The 21,544-nt window shown below is 39.6% G+C and overlaps 1 protein-coding gene and 1 non-coding gene across 6 annotated transcripts in view; one reads left to right on the top strand and one right to left on the bottom strand.

Moving 5' to 3' along the window:
- The window catches only part of ASCC1 (activating signal cointegrator 1 complex subunit 1), an 87,770-nt gene that overhangs the window by 25,580 nt on the left and 40,646 nt on the right, over positions 1-21,544 (bottom strand). For all 5 annotated transcript variants that reach the window (XR_004316061.1, XM_006181150.3, XM_032470188.1 and 2 more), the window contains exons 8-9: positions 8,004-8,128; positions 3,252-3,337 (exon numbers count right to left, since the gene is read on the bottom strand). Coding sequence is in view for 4 of the 5 variants with exons in the window: in XM_006181150.3 (XP_006181212.1) it covers positions 3,252-3,337; positions 8,004-8,128 (211 nt within the window). In the remaining variant the exon portion in view is untranslated. The remainder of the gene's footprint in view (positions 1-3,251; positions 3,338-8,003; positions 8,129-21,544) is intronic.
- TRNAG-ACC lies at positions 11,257-11,328 on the top strand. The gene has a single exon. It is a non-coding gene; the product is annotated as a tRNA-Gly (tRNA).

Here is a 21,544-nt window from a genome sequence, read left to right as displayed (position 1 = left end):
TGTTCCTTTTCTGGTTTGAAAAACACAAAGGAACGATTTTTCAGTTGTCAGTTCTTTCAAAGTTCTTCTTAGGGTAAGAAAAATTCATATTTTAACTAGGAATAATCAGATACTAGTCTATTATAGCTGCAATGACTCTCAAAAGAGCTGTACAAAAGAAACACGTGGATTCTACCTCCAAAAGTCATTGGAGATTCTTTTCTTCTTATTAAGGCATCCAGAACACATAATATTACACCAAGCCAAAAGAACCAATTCTCCTCATGGAGTAGAATAGCAATTGGCTGTTATTCATTAAATTCTTACAGCAATGAGCAATGACTTGCATCCTCATTTTGTTTCTCTTTGAATAGCAGATGAAGTTGATTTTTTTCCAAGGCTGCTTCCCATCACCAGCACTTCTGATCCTTGACCTACGTGGCTGTTAATATGCTGCACACATATGCTTGGGCTCCTTAACAACCAGTGCAGTTAACCTTCCTGTTTACTCCAAGCCAGTTCCCATCTTGTTAGTGAAAGTGATTTTTTTTTCTTTCTAAGCATAATAATTATATCTGGTACAAAAAGTATATATATAATCCATCGATTTTCTGAGTCTTTTTTTCGCAAGGGTTTCAGGGGCCATGAGTTCTCATGTTCTAATTAAGAAAGACTTGTCCATTCATGGTAATTCCAAAAGGTGGGCTCCTACAGCTACTTCACAAATACAGTTAATACCTCTTGTGTGTTTCGGGAGCTAATTAGTGGATGCCACATTTTACTTTTATTCTCAAAGAAAGGTTAATTCCTTTGTTGAATATAAGTGAAATATTATCTTTATATTTTCTAGAACTAATGATTAAAAATAAAATATTAGAAATTCTATCAAAGAATACTTTGTGACAAGCACCTATGATCAAAGGCACTTCTCCTCCATCTCATAATTTGCCCCCATCATTTTATATTGTAACTGCCTATTAACTGGCTGTACCTCTCAAAGACAAGAAGCTCTTGGAAGGTAGGGACTGTATCATAATGACTGTTTTATCTGCAGGGCACATGGTCTCACTGATGGTATACAGTCAGTAAGTATTTCTGTTGGTGTTAGTATTATATTCAATTCAAAAGTCTAACTTTTAATTAGCCTATTTTAGACTACCTGGCACACTCACTGCCCCAATATAGATATATATATATATATCTAGGTAGATATTATCACAGTTCAAACAGATAGGCCCAATCTCAAATATGTACTGATCTCTACCTGAACACTGAGCCTCTTTATGGGAGACAGTAGAAACAATGCTAATTTGTAAGTTTTGAAGCTTTTTGTTCTGATTCAGACTCTGCTACTACCTAGTAGTAACGCTTGGTAAGTCACTTTAACCACATTGGATCTTGCACCCTCAGAGATTAAAATGAAGAACTGGGGAGGCGGGTATAGCTCAGTGGTAGAGTGCGTGCTTAGCATGAACGAGGTTCTGGGTTTAATCCCCAGTACCTCCATCAAATAAACAAACTTCATTACCTCCCCCCACCCAAAAAAAAGAAAGAAATTTAAAAATGAGGAACTGGATTAAACAGTCTCCAAGTACTCAGTTGGGCCCAGCTCTAAGACTAACTAGGCATGAACCAGGAAGGGTACCACCAGCATAGCAAGCCCTCGTCAACACTAGAGGGAGCTACATTCATGTCATCACTGGGGTGGTTAGGGAGATTTCCAAGCCAAGCATCTTTAAATGGAGAACTGACTTTCCAGAATGAGAGAAATTAAATATTAAGGGGGAGATCCACACTGTTCACACAGCCTCTTCTCAGGCTCCCTGCTGTCACCTCCCTCTTACAGATGTCAAAGCACCTCACACTAGACATGGATCAACGTACCTTTTGGGATTGAACTCTACTTTCAAAGGAACCAAGTTGGCTTGAGTCATTTCAAAGATTTCTTTCCCATTCAGTGTAGTTTTTTTCTTAATCAAATTAACAATAACAAAAAAGCAAAGTAATTAATGCTATTATTTTTTAAAGCCCCAGGAAATGAGCTGGAGGAGTAGAAAGATTCATATCACACTGAAGTTGTGGCCTGGGAAAATCAGTACAGTTAACTGCAACTGAATTCATTAGCAACTTGCCATTCAAACTGAAGCTACCATAGCTACTTTGAAAACAAGAAAATTACTCAAAGAGATGAATGATATCAAAGTAAAAAAGGAATCGACAATGTGGGAGCTGGAATGCCCGCGTTGGTGAATGCTGTCATTGCCCTGTGGGGCTCTGCGGTGAGAAGCCTGCAGCTGCTGAAGGGTGATGTCATTGATTAGAGGCAATGGGGTCACATTAGGCATTTGGTGAGAAAACTGCCAAGTGGCAAGATAAGGGAATAGAGGATGAAGGAGGGAAGGAAAAAGAAAACACATTTCTAAACCTAGAGCTTTTTTATGAAGTTATTATTTACATACTCTCCCTCCCAGCTCCAAAAAAACACCCATGGCCTTGGAAATGTATGACCTATACCATTATAGAACCAGTAAAATGAAGAATCAAAAACCTCTCCTTTGGTGTCAGCTGGTTTCTCTTTGCCCGGAGGTACAATGGCCATTCACTGACAGAGAGGGCATCAACTGTGGGTATTACAGAATGTGGTCTGTGGGAGAAAGGTAAATGCAGTCCTGAAGAACCCTTTCTATTTCAATTTCATAGGTTAATTTAACACTCAGAAGGCAATCCTCAACAGTCAGAAACGGACCACCTACTTTTTAGCACATGGGCTGTTCCTGACTAAAAATAGATCATAGAGGAACTCTGGAGGGTGACTTTGTGGGTGAAGAGAAAAACCTACTAGAACAAGACAAATAGTTCTTTTTCACTTAAAAAATGCACACTCACTACTCTGAGGTAAAATACAGAGTAAGACTCAACAAGGGTAAAATCAACTTATTCCTATGGATCCACGCAGTCAGGATACTAGTTTCTTAAGTCATCAAGTTCAAGTACTCTAAGAGATACGACAGCCTTAACAAGTCAAAAAGATCTTTCTTTTAGGACAATAAAAAAAAAATTATTTGCCCAGTACCTCCTCTAAAAAATAAATAAATAAGTAAACCTAATTACCTTCCTCTACCAAAAAAAAAAATCATTTAAACATTCCTCACAATCAATGATCCTGATGGGAAGCATGAGAAAATGTTGTTACCAGGAGAACGACTTATTTTCCTTCCTTATTTTAAGGACATATGCCAAAGGATTTTCAATTCACTCTGCTTCTTACTGACCTTTAAAATGTTTCGACCATCAAATGACTCTCTTTCCTTGAAGATATATTTGCCATCCGCCGTGTAGAGATTGTACCTGCCTTCAGCTGTAAATATTAGAAGAGAAGCTTGAGTTATTTATCTATTTGTTTTCTCTTGGACGTCTACAGGTACAACTAGCAAGATCTTCCTATACTACCTGAAAAGTGGCATAACGTGGAGGGGAAAACATCAGGCTGTGAGTCAAGATACCTGGCATCTACTCTCAGCTCCGTCATCAACTCATTCAATATGTATTTATTCATACAACATTGTCCAAGTACTCACTGTACATTAACTATGTAACAAACCACACTCTTAGGCAGATTATGTCTCCTCTCCCGACTTCAGTTCCTCATTTACAAAGTTAGAGGTTAAGACTAGATGATTTCTAAAGGTTCCCTGCAGTCTAAAACCCCAAGATTTTGTATAAGCTGCATGCATTTTAAAATATGTAAAAATATACAGACATTCACACATTAACTAGTCAAAATGCTGGCAACCATGCTTTGGGTTGATTTTAAGGGCTCCCCTCAAATGAGAAAAACTCTTTTAGCTGCAATCAAAAGTATCCTTACAGGCATTCTACACAGAAATCTACAAATCTATGACCTTAGCTTCATCAAAGCTGTACTCTAACTTCTGCATCAATTTAGCTTGCTTATCCCAAAAGATGTCCTTCAAATACAGTAGGAAAAAGGGTATCAAAGGAAAGGGACAATCAGTAAGAAAAAGGAAAACACTGTATTCTATGTTCTTTTCAAGTGAAAATCAAGACAGAAAAGAATCCAGGGTATACAAATTCAAACCATCTTCAAGAATCATTTAACTCTCAGAATATTTTCTGAAATATCAACCCTTTCCTGCCCACCAAAAGACACTCAAAATATTTGTATTTCTACTTTTGAGTATACTCTTTTATTGTATACAAATATGAAAACTACCATGTCAGGCTTGATAAAATACATCCATAGTGCTAACTCCACGAAGATAATATGTTTCAGCTAGCCCACTGGAATTACACATGGGTAACTACAGAACTATTTCTCTAATGAGAACTATTCTTTTAATCAAAGATTACAATCACATGCATGTTTCACAACTTAAAAATAGGTCCCCTGTTAAAAGGAGATGTGAAACTTCAAATTTATACCAAATAAGTTTCAGTAAGAAAGCAGCAATGATATCTGAAGATTAAAATGCTTAACGACAGGTTCAAATCTTAAGTAGCATTAGCCATCAGGGAACTGCAAACCAAAATCACACTGAGATACCACTTCACTCCCAGAATGATGGCAATTATCAAAAGACAGATAATAACAAGTGTTGGCAAAGACACAGAGAAATTGAAACCCTCATATACAGTCATCACCCCTTATTCATGGTTTTGTTTGCCAAGGTTTCAGTTACACATGGTCAACTGAGGTCTGAAAACATTAAATGGAAAATTCCAGAAAGAAACAATTCATAAGTTTTGAATTGTGCATCATTTAAAGGAGCATGATGCATCCCAACCAGGAAGTGTCATCCCTTTATCCAGCACATCCTGCCCTCTCAGATAGCAGATCAACTGTCAAGGCATCTCAGTGCTTTTGTTTCTGTAACCTGTATCTTAATAGTGGCCCCAAAGCGCAGGAGTGATGATGCTGGCAATTTGGAGATGCCAAAAGAAGCCATAAAGTGCTTCCTTTAAGTGAAAAGGTGAAAGTTCCTGACTTAATAATGAAAGAAAAAAATCATATGCTGAGATTTGCTAAAATCTTCTACCCATGAAACTTGGAAGAAGAAAAATGAAATTTACACTAGGTTCACTGTCACACCTCAAACTGCAAAAGTTACAGTCATAGGGCATGATAAGTGCTTAGTTAAGATGGAAAATGCATTAAATTTGTACAATAAGATATTTTGATAGAGACAGTTATCATTCACGTAACTTTCATTGTAGTACACTGTTACAATTGTTCTATTTTATTATTAGTTGTTAATCTCTTACTGTACCTAATCTATAAATTAAATTTTATCATAGGTATGTTTGTATAGGAAAAAAAACTGTGTGTGTGTGTATAGGATTTGGTATGCAGTTTCAGGTATCCACTGGAGATCTTGGACGTGCCTCTCGCGGATAAGGTGGGGACTACTATACTGCTGGTGGGAATGTAAAATGGTGCAGCCACTTTGCAAAACAGCCTGGCAGTTCCTCAAGAAGTTAAACTAGAGTTACCATATGACCCAGCAATTTCATTCTTAAGTATATACTTAAGAGAAATGAAAACATATGCCCACACAAAAACTTGTACATAAATGTTAACAGCAACATTGTTCATAATAGTCAGAAAGTGTAAATAATTTTGTCCTTCAACTGATGAATGGATAAATAAAATGTGGCATGTCCACACAATGCATTATTATTTGATGATAAAAAGGAATAACATTTGAAACATGCTATTACACAGATGACTCTCATAAATAATTATGCTAAGTGAAAGAAGCCAGTCACAGAAGATCACATATTGCATGATTCTATTTATTTATTTATTTAGCATGATTCTATTTAGATGAAATATGCAGAAAAGGCAAATTCACAGGACAGAAAGTAGACTAGTGGTGTCTAGGACTGAAGGGTAAGGGGGAAATGGGGAGTCACTGCCAATAGCTATGGGGTTTCTTTTTGGGGTGATGAAAATGTTCTAAAACTTACTGTTGTAATGGTTATATAACTCTCACTATACTAAAAATTACTGATTGAATTATACACTTTAAATGGGTGAATTACAGTAAATAAAATATTGGGGGAGGGTATAGCCCAGTGGTTAGAGTACATGCTTAGCATGTACGAGGTCCTGGGTTCAATCTCCAGTACCTCTATTAAAATAACTTACTAAATTAATAAACCTAGTTACCTCCTCCCCCTTAAAAAAACCCAACAAACAAACAAAAAAGACAGAGTAGGACAGATGCACAATGTACTGCTGATAGTATTAATGTCTAATAAAATACTGTCTATACCTGCACTGTCCAAAACTTCAACCACTAGCCACATGTGATTATTTAAATTAATTAAAATTAAAAGTTCACTTTCTCAGTCTCACTAGCCATCCTCAAGTGCTCAATAACCACAAGTGGATAGTGGTTACCATACTAGATATCACCGATATGGAAGATTTCTATCATCACAGAAACTCATTTTGGATGGTGCTGGGTACAGTGTTAACTACTGAACCAGCGAATGAGAGTAGTGTTCTCTAGAGTTCTGAAACTGTCTTTACCTGATCATGTTGAAATGTACATCACCTCAGGGGATCTAACAGTGTTTTCCAAAATTAAAACTGACTCTCCAAGAACAAAATAAATGCCAGAAGCATCTTTAAATGTTCCCACTGGACAAGCTACATTATAATATGTAAGTTATCAAATATTTCAGAAAAATGTTTTTTTCTGGAATTCCAAATATTCTTCTGCAATACGATTATCCAAATGAAAGAAATGTACTCCATCAGAACAAGAACAAGTATAGAGCTCTGGATTCTATCAACCACCCAAACAAGAGTCTATAGGCTTTGACTAAGCCATTTGAAACTTTTCTGCTCTCAATGCTCCCAAAGTAAAACAGTGATTTATCTAGAAAAGTCTTAAATAAAATACAGTCTAGCACCACAAAACAGTAACACTAGAAGAACTGGAAAGCTACATATCTCTTAGTCCTACAATGGCTCTAACCAAATTAAATGACTTTCAATTGAGATCTTTGGTATTCATCTGAACAAAATAAAAAGATGTACTTTGGCAAAAAGGAACACACAAACCGTCCGAAACTATAAATCTACAAATAGTTTACGGGTTTGAGTCCTGATGGAGTCCTCTTCCAACCTAGACTTTCTAAAACAAAAGTTAGAGCCTAACAAATGAAATAAAACCTGTATATGGGGTTTTGGTGCTGGTATATTTTAAACAACAGGCTGCTGAAGAAGCTGCTGCATATAACTTGAATTTGTAGCTCCTGATCAGATAGATGCTGAATGTGCTAGAGAGCTTTCACTTGGTGGGTGGGGATGGGAAGAAAATGAATCCTTCTGAAAAAGTACGATATTATCCAAAATCAAACATTAAAACAAGGCATTTTTATATGAAGGCTCAGATTCATGAGGGGAGAAAAAAAGGTTTCGAGGGCTTAGATTCATGAGGGAACAAACACCTTGGTGCTATTGACTTCTGGGTCTGTCCTGTACACTGCAGAGGGTTGAACAGCATTCCTGACCTCTACCCACTGGATGCCAGTAGCAACCCACTCCCAGCCCCTTAACCGTGACAAACAAAAGTGTCTCCAGACAATCCAAATGCCCTCCGGGAGGCAAAATTCACCCTAGCTGAGAATTACTGCTCTAACATTTACTTTTACTAGTTAATCTTCTTTCTTGTTTTCAAAAAAAGCCATGTATTTCATGGGGCATACTTATACTAAAATAATTATTTTCACCTATAATTTACTTGGGCATCCTGTATTTTTATTTGCTAAATCTGGCAACCCTATGTGTGACACAAACAAAAGATTTAGAATGCTACAGTTCCATGCTAAGTATGTCCCTGTCCACTTCCATTGTGCCCATCAAAACAAGCTAACAGATCTAAAACGAAGATATGTCAGTGATTCTTTGATAGTTCATTCTATTCCAACCCCAGGAATCTCTTCAAGTCTTGTTGATCACAAACTGTGCTGCATTTCTATGGAGGACTTACCGTTGGGATCTTTCCTGAATAGAGTATTCATGACTGTAGCATGGAGTTTCACACTATTCCACTCTTTCACTATTAGTCCAGATGCCTGAAAACGCTCCAGCACCCGATCAACCAATTCCTGCAGCCTAGAGAAATTGAAGAAAGACGTGCAGAAATCTTAATAAATTCCTGAACCCTGATTACTAATTCAACAACATTTATGGAGCATCTGCTCTGAGCCAATCATTGTACAAGGAAGAAAAAAGGCTGCAGTCCCCACCACCACGAAGCTCACAGCTTTGTGCAGACACCAGACCCGGAACAACTGTACAACATCATGGCCAGTATTAAGGGAGTGATCAAATACACTTGGAGGGACCAGGTTTTCATAGGAGGCTTAAACAAGGTCTTGAAGGAACATGGAAAGTTACCATCTTGGAAATTGGGTACAAGAAGCCAGGCTCAACAGAGAGCTGCCTAAAAGCAAGTGCTTTATTGGTTCATCCATTCACAAACCCAAAAGCTACTGTGGTTGATGTGTTTCTGTCAGGATCGAGTGAGGCCTGGCTTGACTCTAAGACACATGCACTGTGAAGATCACAGTAGCCCTGGACATGACACCAGTGTTCAACAAGGCAGCAGTGTAGCTCCAATGAAGACAACTGTAGGGAAATCCACGGGCCACATGACTGATGCACCATATGGACTCCAGTTGACTCTAAGCACTAGGGGTTCTGCAGGGGGTTTCTTCTATCTTGATGATGGCTGCTCATTACAGTACCTCCATCAGAAACAATTCTTACACAAGAATTCTGTTCAGGTGTTCTGATCAACAGCTTAAAGAACTCTCTTGAACACTTCTTGTAAGGCCATTCTAGTAGTGATGAATTCTTTCAGTTTTTGTTTGTCTGAAAAACTCTTTATCTCTCCTTCAATTCTGGCAAAGAACTTTGCCAGCTGTGCCAATGAGAGGGGTCATTTATTCCAGCAAGGGTGTGGTGGAGCAGATCTTGGTCCTGGGCCTCAGGAAGCAGCCATCTTCTGTGACCACCCACTCATCTGGTGGGGACATTCACCCTGTGGCTTTTAAATATTGTGCCTGAATGTCCATCCTGAGCTTGGAGAAGTTCCCACTGGATACTGGTGCTAATGGGAAGGTTGCATCAAATGACAGAGTACGGCACTTGGTGACCAGTGCAGGGAGCAACCTGCTCCTTTCAACCTTTCCCGTCATCTTTTTTGAGATTTGTGCTGCACATTGACTCCCCTGGTTCAAAATAATCTTTCATTCATCACCACTGTACTAATGAACAAGAGATTTCATATTTTTTGGAGTTGACACTACAGGTATGTACTAGTAATACTCTTTGTGTCACACACTGGCTCTTTTCCCAGATGCAAGTGGCCCTGAGATATTTATAGAGTTTGTGAACCTTCTACCACTTCCTGGGCCACAGCCCGTGGTAAAACACTGACCCGGTGAGAGGTTTCTCCTTGAGCAGGGTTGGATGGGTCTGTTTTATGTGAGATGTGGGCCAAGCCCACCTTGTGTGGCCCATGTGTGAGAGGCTGCCTAAAGCCATGGGGCAGAGTCACTCTGGCCACAGCAGCTGAGTTGCTCAAGGCCTACCTCCACACGGACAGCAGCCTCTGGTACCTCCACCCTTCAGTTATCTTTCACCCACTTAGACGTGGGCAAAACAACCTTTTTATGCTTGTACTGCATATGCTGCAGCAAGAGTTATCTTCCCCTAGTGATTGAGTCATAAGCACAAAGGACTCTTTTCCCTTTCATGTTTTTCAGGCTCCAAAGTTCAAATTAACCTTCTTAAAATTCTAACTTTTTATTTTAATCGTTGTTATTAAATACTGTCTACTAACCAGAGAATATTTACAGCTATAATTAATAATAATAAAATAAATACCCATATTCTCATCACTTACCTTCAGAAATACATCACAAGGCTGGGACCAGAGTGAGGCAAGTGAGGCACTTACCCTAGTCACAAAGTTTAAGGGGGTGCCAAAAACCACAGTAATCAAGATAAATAATGTTTTAATGCAGTATTTCAAAATTAATGCAGAAAAAAAAAATCCCGATGAACAAAATGCCAAAATTTTGAATGAAGACAGATCAAAATATAACTGAGTTTTCCTTTTGCCTCAGTATGCTTGGCATGGGATAGAATATCACAACATACAGTTCCTCAGGATGCTCCCTGATCTGGAGACCCCAGAGACTCCCCACTGCCTGACACAGCACCTGCTGGGGCAGCCTCATGACCTTGCACTCCTCAACATGCATATTTTCCCGCCAGGCTTCCTCCACTTAGCAACCTGCCAGCTGCTGCCTCTGTGCCTGCTGTTACCTGGGTCCCACATCCTCTGCTCCCTCTTCCCTCCACCTATGCAGATGTTATCATCCTTCCAGGCTCAATTCAAATCCCACTTTTCCATGAAGCCCTTCTAACTCCCCCAACACACCCAAATCCCCCGTATCTGGGAGGAGTGATTCTGCCCTTCTCTGAAATGCTACCCTAGTACCTGGGTTCTACTTAGCCTTCTCAGGGATATTCCATTAATGTTCAGGTTTGTGTCTTGTTCCTCTACTAGACTGTCTGCTCCTCAAGAGCATATTATATTTGTCTTAAATCTGCCAGAGCACCATTATACTTGGCTTTGTGTAACTACTGGCTGTGATTGGTTAACTGACAGATTTGACTGATTAAAGAGTGAGAACTCATGAATGTAAAAAATAAACACAGTCCTGAAGGATCATTAAAGATCTGCAGATAAAACCACACTTCAAGCAGAAGAAATAATGTGCAAAGATGCCAAGGCATGCAAGACCACAGCTTATCTAGAAAACCACCATTTATTTAATACAGCTGTAACATGGACTGAGAGGAAAGGGGCAGTGGAGATGAGCTGGATGTAAGTAGTGGCTGGACCATGGGAAGCCACAGAAATTTTTAAAAGGGGAATGATGTGGTCAGATACCCATTTGTGAAGCTGACTCTGTGGCAGAGGGGAAATGCTTTAGAAGGGGAGGAGACCAGCAGTACTGATGTCAGCTAAGTGGCACTGACAGTACCAACAGAAGAAATAATAACAAACACCATGTGTCAGGCATTAATTCTAAGCACTTTCTGTTAAACCGTTTAATCCTCACGATAAATTATTACCCCTATTTTACCAATAAGGAAACTGAGGCACAGAGAAGTTATAAAACTTGACCAACTGTCAAATAATGAATAAGCGGTAGATCTGGTGGGTAGGTATAGCTCAGTGGTAGAGTGCATGCCTACCATGCATGAGGTCCTGGTTTCAATCCTCAGTAACTCCATTAAATAAATAAAACTAATTACCCCTCCTCCCCCAAAAAAGAATGAACAAATAAGTGGTAGATCCCATGCAGTCTGGCTTCAGAGGACATGATTTAAGGACCACGCTCTAAAGGAGAAAGGTATGAAGATCTAAACTTTGACAGGGGCAGTGAGAACCAAGACAAGGGAATGGATTCAACAGAGCTTGTGAGAGAGAAGCTGGTGCTCTCAGATATGACAGTGCTGGAGCAGAGGAAGAGCCTGCCTTAAACGACCAGGTGGGTTACCAACCAAGGTGGGGAATTATGGAGAGGGAGAGGGTCTGCTTTTGCATGTGTCACATTGGATATCAAGTGGGACATGTCCAGGAAAGAGATGGAAATACAAGCCTCAAGCTCAAGAGAAAAATCTGGGCAAACGACACAGATTTGGGAGTCAACAGTGTAAAAGTATGGGATGAGGGGGCAAGGAGAGCTCAGTGATAGAGTGTGTGCTTAGCATGCACGAGGTCCTGCATTGAATCCCCAGTACTTCTACTAAAAAATAATAATCAAATAAAATTTAAAAGCATGGGATAAATGCAGTCATGGAGGGAGGGGGATTGAGAGCAAGCCAAGAAGAGAGCTAAGGACAGAGCCCTATGCGACACTCCCATGTAAGGGGCAGAGAAGGAATCAGCAAGGACAATCCATAAAGATGAGGAACAAAAAAAGGAAGATTTCAGAAAGGCTGAAAGGAGAATTACAAGGGGTTAAAAAGGAATAATCAATATAATATAATGCTATAGGAAAGTAAAGTAAGAAAAGAAGCAACATGTGCCCACTTACTTCTCACAATCAGTATGTCATCAGAGACCTTTGTCAGAGCAGTTTCGCTGGCAGGCTGATGACAGAAGCCTTATTACAGAGGCCCAAGGGAAAGGCCAGAGAGATGAGAAGGGGACACATGCACATAAACTCAAGAAATGTGGAAGGAAGGGAAGAAACTAACTGCCTTGGTAATCAGATACAGAGTTGAGGGCAGGTTGTTTGTGTTCGTTTTCAATGAGAAAGAGTTGAAAATGCATACTGACAACAAGAAACTATCCAACAGAGAAGGAAGATGAAACTTTAGCCAACAGAGGGAATCAACAGAACAAGATCTCAAAGGAGACAGGAAGGGCTGACACAAAATGCACCTCCATTTCAAATCACAACAAAATGATGCCACACTTTTCCACCTCCTCTCTTAAAGAAAAAGAAGTGGGTGGGAGCTAAGCTATAGAGAAACAAGGAGCAAGTAGCACTAGAGGAAGGAAACTAAACAGAAGAATGAAAGGGTCCAGTCTCCATCTTTGCCCTTCTGGAAAATTAAGATTTCTGCCCAATTTATAGACTTAGAACTTTAAAGGGACTGAAGTCTTTTAAAATGTTCTATTCTAAGCTGCTAATTTTACCCAAGAAAAAACAATAAACAGACAAGTTGAGTTGCTCCAACTCAGGGCAAAGGGTCAAGAATCCAAGTCTCCTGGCACCCAGTTCTGCTGCTATCAATTCACTGTGCACTCCAGGAAGCTGGCTCTTTATCTAACTCACTGCCTTATTCTGGCATCTAAGTTAATGCCTAACTGACGTATCATCAGTGCTCAATGAAGAGTTGTTGGAAGTATATATGCATGAATTTATCATATGACAAATCTCTGCAACAGATGACTGGATAAAGATGTGCAATATATATATACCGTGGAATATTACTCAGCCACAAAAAAGAATGGAATAATGCCATTTGCAGCAACATGTATGGACCCAGAGATCATCATATTAAGTGAAGTAAGTCAGATAGAGAAAGATGAATATTATGTGATATCACCTATATGTGGAATCTTAAAAAAAAATGACACAAATCTTATTTACAAACCAAAAACAGACTCACAGACATAGAAAACAAACTATGGTTACCAAAGGGGAAAGTGCAGGGGAGGGATAAATTAGGAGTTTGGGATTAACAGATGCACATTACTATAAATAAAACAGATAAACAACAAGGACTTACTATATATCACAGGGAACTATATTCAATTTCCTATAACAACATATAATGGAAAAAAATCCTATGTTGTTATATTTCTTATAACAACATATAATGGAAAAGAATCCTATCTATATCTATATCTGAATCGCTTTGCTGTACACCTGAAACTAACATTGTAAATCAACTACACTTCAATAAATAATAAAATTAAAAACAAAAAAATCTTGAAAATTATTTTGATCAATGATCTAAATAAAAGGGCAAATAATATATGATTTGAAGCATTAAAAAATGACAAATCTTTGGAGTTCTATCAAGAGAACATAAGAGTGCTTAGGTACAATCACAAATTTCAGGCTGATGTCACAGACACACATTTGACAATATGTCATTATATTTCCAACAGTACAGTCTTTCAATTCTTACTTCATTGATCCTTTCCTGTTTGATTATGAATGAGTCACAAAGCTTCTCTATACCTTTACATCTCATAAGTGAATTAAAAATAATGTAAGGTTGCTATATAGACAGCACCTGCTGAACTCTGACAGAACATCGCCCTCTTCGAAAGATAGAGACGCCAAAAATCTGGTAGGAGAAAAGGAAAAAATAAAGAAGAAAAAGCAAAACAGCGCGGGACGGGTCCCGTGGGGAGGGAGCGGCAAATGAGGACTGGCGCTCGTTTGCTGGGTCTCCCTTCTCCAATGGAGAGGCCAGTGGGACAGAGGGGGAGCCTCCGAGGCTCCAATCTGCCCCAAGCACCCCTTGACTGACAGAACTGAGTTAAACGGGCACAATGGGTCCCCGAGACACCCAGCCCAAGACACGAGCCGGCAGCTGGGACTGGGACAGGCCGCCCAAGCCAGGCGGAGGACTGGGGCGGCTGCACTGAGGCAGCCCTGGGGGACTGCAGGGTGCTGTGCGCCGTGGCTGGGAGGGGATACATAGCAGAACCACCTCAGTCCCCTATAAATTGAGAAAAAAGCAAAGCAACACGGCTGGTGTGCCCTGAGGGGAGGGGAGCCGTAGCCTTTGTCTCCTCAGACCTGCACTGCCATTACTGGCGTTTCTCATCAGAAGATAGGCAGGGTGCAGCCAAAGCCGCCATCTCCTCTGTGTGCAGTGCCCCGGCAGGGGCAGGGCCGAGACCTGAATCCACACCCAGTTGCTCTGCAACCCCCTAGGCAGGACTCAGACTTGTTTACAGCCCAAGGCAGACAGGATCTTTCTGCCCTGGCACCTCAGAGAACTCGCACCTCCAAGACAAACAAGGAGCTGAGATTTGGCACGGAGCAGGGGCAGGGCCTTTCTGCGGTCTTCCCCGAGCCCGCCTATGGAGCACAGACCTGGGGCGCAGTGGGCAGCTGCACAGAGCAGTGGAGCAACCGGCACTGGGAGAGGGCGGGTGGCAACCCGCCTTCCTGGCACGAACACAGCACTTGACCACGGTGCTGGGAGGGGGCACGATCCACCCACCTGCCTCGCCTGAGCGCAGCATCTGAGAGTGCAGCATCTGACTGCAGCACTGGGAGGGGGAGTGACCCGCCTGCCCACAAGATAAGAGCTCAGCACCTGACCCAGTGTTGGGAGGGGGCGTGATCTGCTAGCTGACAGCCACTGGGAGTAGCACAGACGAGGGCACCAACAGAGGGCCTCTGGAAACAGCAAGCTGAGTTCGCATAACAGGGTGAAGACAGAAAGACTTCTCAATAAAATCATTAAGTGCACACCATCTCCAGGAGAACTAGATAACTGATACTCCTTAAGCCACAGTGCCAGAGAGATATGAGCAATATGAAGAAGCAGAGGAACCACTCCCAATTAAAAGATCAAGAGAAATCCCCTGAAAGCACAATCAAGGAAATAGACATTGATGGCCTACTAGATCAAGATTTCAAAAATGGGTGATCAAAGTACTGAAGGAACTAAAAGAAATAGTGTTTAGATATATAAAATATGTCAAAAATGAAATAGAAGCTACAGAGAGCTGACCTAAACGCTGTACAAAGAAGGTGAGATAATCCAGAGGAACAAGTAAGTGACCTAGAAGACAGGACAATAGAAAGCACCCAATCAGAACAGCTGAGAGAAAAACAAATAAAAAACAATGAAAAAAATATAAGGGACCTATGGGATAATATAAAGCATGCCAATCTATGCATAATAGGGGTTCCAGAAGGGGAAGAAAGAACAAAGGGGATTGAAAAGGTATTTGAAGAAATCATGACTGAAAACTTCCCAAACCTAAAGAAAGAATCAGATCCAAGTACAGGAGGCTCAGAGGGTCCCAAACAGGAAGAACCCAAACAGACCCACACCAAGACACATCATAATCAAGATGGCCAGAGTCAAGGATAAAGAAATGATCCTAAAGGCAGCAAGAGAAAAACAAAGAGTGAGTTACAAGGGAACCCCCATAAGGCTCTCAGCTGATTTCTCTATACAAACACTATAGGCCAGAAGGGAGTGGCAAGATATATTCAAAGTACTGAATGAAAAAAAGATGCAGCCTAGGATACTCTATCCAGCAAGGCTATCCTTTAGAAGAGAAGGAGAGATAAAGAACTTCACAGACAAGCAAAAACTAGGAGAGTTTAGCAACACTAAACCCATGCTGAAAGAAATATTGACAGGTCTACTTTAAACAGAAAAGAAGCAGGATGCTACAAAAATGAGAAACTCATAACTGGAAAGGAGATAACTGCCATGAATTACAAAAAGAATAAACACAAAATTGTAAAAGAAGACATCTAAATCATTAAGAGTGGGAGAGGGAAGCAAGGAAAGCCACCATGGAAAACAGTACAGAGATTCCTCAAAAGACTAGGAATAGACTTATCATATGACCCAGGAATCCCACTCCTGGGATTATATCCAGAAGGAATCCTACTCCAAAATGATACCTGCACCCCAACGTTCTTAGCAGCACTATTTACAATAGCCAAGACATGGAAACAGCCTAAATGTCCATCAACAGATGACTGGATAAAGAAGATGTGGTATATTTATACAATGGAATACTATTCAGCCATAAAAACCGACAACATAACGCCATTTGCAGCAACATGGATGTTCCTGGAGAATGTCATTCTAAGTGAAGTAAGCCAGAAAGAGAAAGAAAAATACCACATGAGATCACTCATATGAGGAATCTAAAACAAAACAAAACAGAAATACAAAACAGAAACAGACTTACAGACATAGAACACAAACTTGTGGTTGCCAAGGGAGCAGGGGGTGGGAAGCAACAGACTGGGATTTTAAAATGCAGAATAGATGAACAAGATTATACTGTATAGCACAGGGAAATATATACAAGATCTTGTGGTATCTCATAGCGAAAAAAAGAACATGACAATGAATATATATATATATATATATATATATATATATATATATATATATATATGTTCATGTATAACTGAAAGATTGTGCTGTACACTAGAATTTGACACAACATTGTAAAATGACTATTACTCAATAAAAAGTTAAAAAAAAATTAAAAAATATATATAAGGTTGCTATGAGGAAAATAAATTATTCTTAAGCAGCTTTATCATTCAGATAGTAGTTTGGGTTTGAAAACAGAAGCTAATTACTAATGCCTTAAATCTGAGCTCTTAGTTTAAAGGCCTGTATGTGCTAAAAAGCTCAAGCCTTCCAGAGCCATCATTGCAGACATGGAGTTGTACTGCAGAATGATCACTAACTCCAGAAAGTGCAAATACCAGGCTTTTGTTTGGGTTTTTGCCTTACAATTTAACTTTGTTCTATCTAGTGAATATTTCCTGAGTGCTTAGTGTATACAGGCATTATACTGGTCACTAAAAGAATTAAAAACTAAGCAAGCATAGTTCTTATTCTTAAGGAGTTCACAATGTCTTAAAATAACTATAAAGAGGACTTTGGTAATGACACAGCAATTATAAGGGGCTTTGATAATTTAAAGGTGGAAGACATTACAGCAGGGTTGAGATCAGAACAGGCTACTAGGAGGATGGGCTTAGGACAGGCAGCTAATTGTATTCAATTCATCTTTGTAAATCAGCTGAATAAGTAAATGACTTAGGTAAACAAACATTCACTGAACACTGACTATGAGCCATGAATTACAAAGCCACTGGACAGATGATGCTGAACAGACATATTCCCTGCCTCCAAGAATCCTAGTCTACTTGAGAAAAAGAAAAAGAAAAGATAGCAAGAAGGAAAGATAGCATTTGGACACAAAAAGTTGAGGAGTAACATGAAAGAAATTTTAGTCACAAGAAACAATATTAACAAAGACACAAAGATCATCAACAAGCAGTGAGACTAACTGGGGCTTGGGCAAGTCCACGACACAGGAGGATCAAACTGAAGTATTAAATCGGTTTCATCCTGGAAGATCTTGAGTGCTAGACTGAAGAATATGAACTAATTCAAAAGATGATGTGAAATGACGGGAAATTTTTTAGCAAGGAAGTCCTACTGTATATAGGATAAGGCTTGGAAAGGTTGATGTAGATAGTAGATCATAGGATCTATACACACTGACATAAAAGTAATGTCCAGGTTATATTTCACAAAAAGAACAAAGTATGGAACAACAGGAATGATGTGATCCTGTTTGTATAAAATACGCGGAGACAATGACTTTCAGCACTGTGTCCTTGCTCTGCTTACCATCTACTGGGAAGGGACGTGGGGAGAGTCAGGGCAGGGGGAAAGGAAGCCATTTAATTTTCACTTTACCCGTCTGGAAGGCTTTAATTTTATGAGAGAAAACAATACAAAAGAAAGTAGCGTGGCTGTGAGAGGAAGATGGTACAGTGATGCTGGGCTGCACAGTTGTGGAATTTAACTCTAACTACACCTCTCTCATCTTCTTGTCACCAAACTTCTCAAAAGAGTAGTTGGTCTCCAATTATTCTTAACCTCCTTTTTCTGCACCAACATGAGCACAGGCTTTACAACTAAACAGAGTCAGGGCCACCATAATTTCACCACATACAAGCACATCTTCATTCCTACTGACCCTGATCTGACCAAGCATACTAAGTGTGCCTGAACAGGTATAACATTTGCCTGCTTCACCAGCATTGTTTTTTTAAAAATTGTTATAAACTACAAGAAAAAAAATTACTTGCTATCCAGAAATAACCACTGATAAGATGTTTATTCATATTAACTGATTTACTTCTCTCTTGCTCTCTCTTCCCACTTGTGAGGGAGAAAAAGTGAATGTATATTCACAAATTGTTTTATAATCTGTTTTTATTACAGAACACTCTGTAGTGAATGCTATACTTCCCTGCCTCCAAGAATCAAGTAGACTTGAGAAAAAGGATAGCAAGAAGGAAAGACAGTATTTGTTTAGACACAAAAAGTTTTTATTTTACCTTTGCTCTTTAAAGATTTTTTTTTTTCTGAATAAACAATTCCAGGATGAGTTATTTTCTCTAGAAAATGGTCTTGCTGTCTTTCGGCTTCTATTGTTGATACTGAAAAATCCACTGTCCTTATAAATGTCAATTCTTCATAGGTGACTTCTTCTCTAGTGTTCTGCAGTTCTGTTTATTTATCTTGATTTACCTTGATATGGGTTTCTTTTATCTATTCTGCTTGTATTTATTCTTTTTTCTCTTATCTACTGCTACTGCCTCAATCCAGGCCCCTCTGATCTCTTCACGTGGCCATCTCAGGCCACTCTACCTCTCCCTCACTATGCTTCGTCCATGCCTGGAATTTGCTAGGCTTTTTCCTGCCACAGGGTTTTTAATCTGCATTTTCTTTTGCCTAGAACTTCCTTTGCTGACAAACTCCCACTCCTTCAGATCTCAATTCACCATCAATTCCTCAGGGAGGCTTCCCTTAACCCTGCCTTACACAGTCTAAATTGCCATATTTTGTCTTTAAAAGAGCACCATTTTTCCCCACTTTGCATTTATCACACTTTGTGATGATATATTTATGTGTTATTTGTTAACGGCTGTTTTCTCCACTAGCCTGTAAACTACTTGGGGGCAATAACTGGGTGTCTGGTTTTACTCACCATTCTATATTCACAGTCTAGCACAGTGCCTGGCACACAGAAGGCATTTAATAAAGTTTTGTTGAATAAACAAATGACCAAATGAAAATCAAACTTCCTTTTACATGGTAAATAACAGTGTCTCTAGATCTGCACTTGTGTTTATTCCCTTTTCCTAACATGCTACTCCCTCAGCCTGCAAACTCCTTATTCAGCAAAGACATCTCCTCTCTGAAGCCTTCCTCGAATCCCCTAGAATCTCAATCACAGCCCTCACGCTCATGTGCTCTAGTTCCTGACATCTGCCCCTCCATACGAGAGAAGCCCTAGAGTCCACTGCACCTCTCATCCTGGGTGCCTGAAAACTGCCTGAGGGAAAGGGGACTGGAAATGCCCTGCAGGGGGGAATAACCAATGGTGCCAGGTCTTGGAGGAGATCATAAGGGATGGGGTCCTGAGAATAAGTAAAGAGATTAGCCTCATCAGAGAGAATTTATGTCATTCTTTAGAAAGAGTGGGGTGGGCGTGATGAAAACAGGTAGACTGTGAGGGGAAAAGGAAGGAAGCTGAGTTGGCTTCATGTTCTCAGGATAATGTGAGGAAGCCATTCTTCTGAGAGGGGCAAGGGTAGAGGCCTGTGAGAGTAACAGACAGAATAGAATGGCCACTGCGTTCACTGTGTTCAATGCTAAAGCCTTAGCAACAGCTGACTACTAAGTAAGGAATAAAAAGGCTGAATGCAAATCCCTCACCCAGACAGGCTTTACCAAACCCAAGGAAGCACTGATAAGTGTAGCTACACTGTCCCAGCTCTGCTTCTAGAGGAAAAATCTGATCTAAGTGGTTCCACCCTTTTAAAGGTCAGGCACTCCACAGTCAAACATTTTAAGGGAATCTTTGATTTAAAATATATGAAATCACACAAAAAATGTTGAGTGTGTTCTTATTACAACATGGCCTCTCCCCCATCATAAAGAAACATAAATGATAGAATGTGCCTTAAAAACAGGGCCATATCTTACTCAATTCTGCATCAATTTACATGGCCTAGCAAAATATTTTGCACATAGACATTCAAATAGTTTCAATACTGAATTAAATAAAAAGTGTACAAGTCCCTTAGCCACTGCAGATATGGGGAGGGGAATTTATAAATCTTTTGGAAATAATACAAACTTGTCTCTTCTTGTGGAGGAGAAATGGGAAAAGAGAAAATGGATCTGTGGAGAAATAAAGGATGTATTCATTTTCTGAGCTCTTATCTTTTTGTAAATGAGGATATAAATTATGTCTGAGCACTGTCTTCCAAAGACATCTGTCTTCTATGGCTCTTACTTTTCTTCTAATTTCAAAAATCAATTATTCTCTATAGTTGAAAGACCTTCTATAGAATAAAGGGTCTAGCTATTAAACATATCCAATGGAAACACTCAAGGTGATGACTTTGTCACCCTTTCCTAATGACCACTCTTTTCCTCCCTGGGACCACCAATAGGGTAAATCAAAACTGTGGCTTCTACGGCATATGCGTGTTAAAACAGACTTGAAGCCCCAGATTAGGAAAAATTCACTGTTTTATTAATGAGACACTGTAATCCCATGTAAAATTTCCATGTAGCTTTATGTTAACTGCATGACTATAGGCTATCACAGATTTTAGTTTTACAAAAAAATAAGGTTTAAACTAGTACAAACAAAAACTAAGTAAGTCTAGTAACAGAGAATAAGGGAACAACAGAGGTCAGGCTGAATGGCTATGATGTCCTATAAAATTATGAGATTTATCAAGGAAATAAAAAAAAGTGGCTTTAATACATTTTAAAAGTGAGCCCCCAAAGAATCGAAAACAACTCTATTCACAACAGCCACAAGGTGGAAAAAACCCAAATGTCCATCAAGTGATGAATGGATAAACAAAATGTGGTATCGCCATACAATGGAATATGATTCAGCCATAAAAAAGAGTATTGACATACATTACAACATGGAGAAACCTGGAAACATGCTGAGTGAAAGAAGCCAGACACAAAAGGCCACATATTGTATGGTTCCACTTATAGGAAAAATAGAGAAAAGGCAAATCCATAGAGAGAGTAGAACAGTGGTTGCCAGTGGCTGGGCAGAGGAAAGTATCAGGGTAGAGAGAAATGGAGAGCAACTGCTTAATGGGTATGGGATTTCCTTTTGGGGTGATAAAAATGTTCTGGAACTAG

This window comes from Camelus ferus, chromosome 29 (genome assembly GCF_009834535.1).
Source record: "Camelus ferus isolate YT-003-E chromosome 29, BCGSAC_Cfer_1.0, whole genome shotgun sequence".
NCBI classification, from domain to species: Eukaryota; Metazoa; Chordata; class Mammalia; order Artiodactyla; family Camelidae; genus Camelus; species Camelus ferus.
Note: the sequence above shows the minus strand (reverse complement) of the source record. Positions and strands in the feature narration are given on the sequence as shown.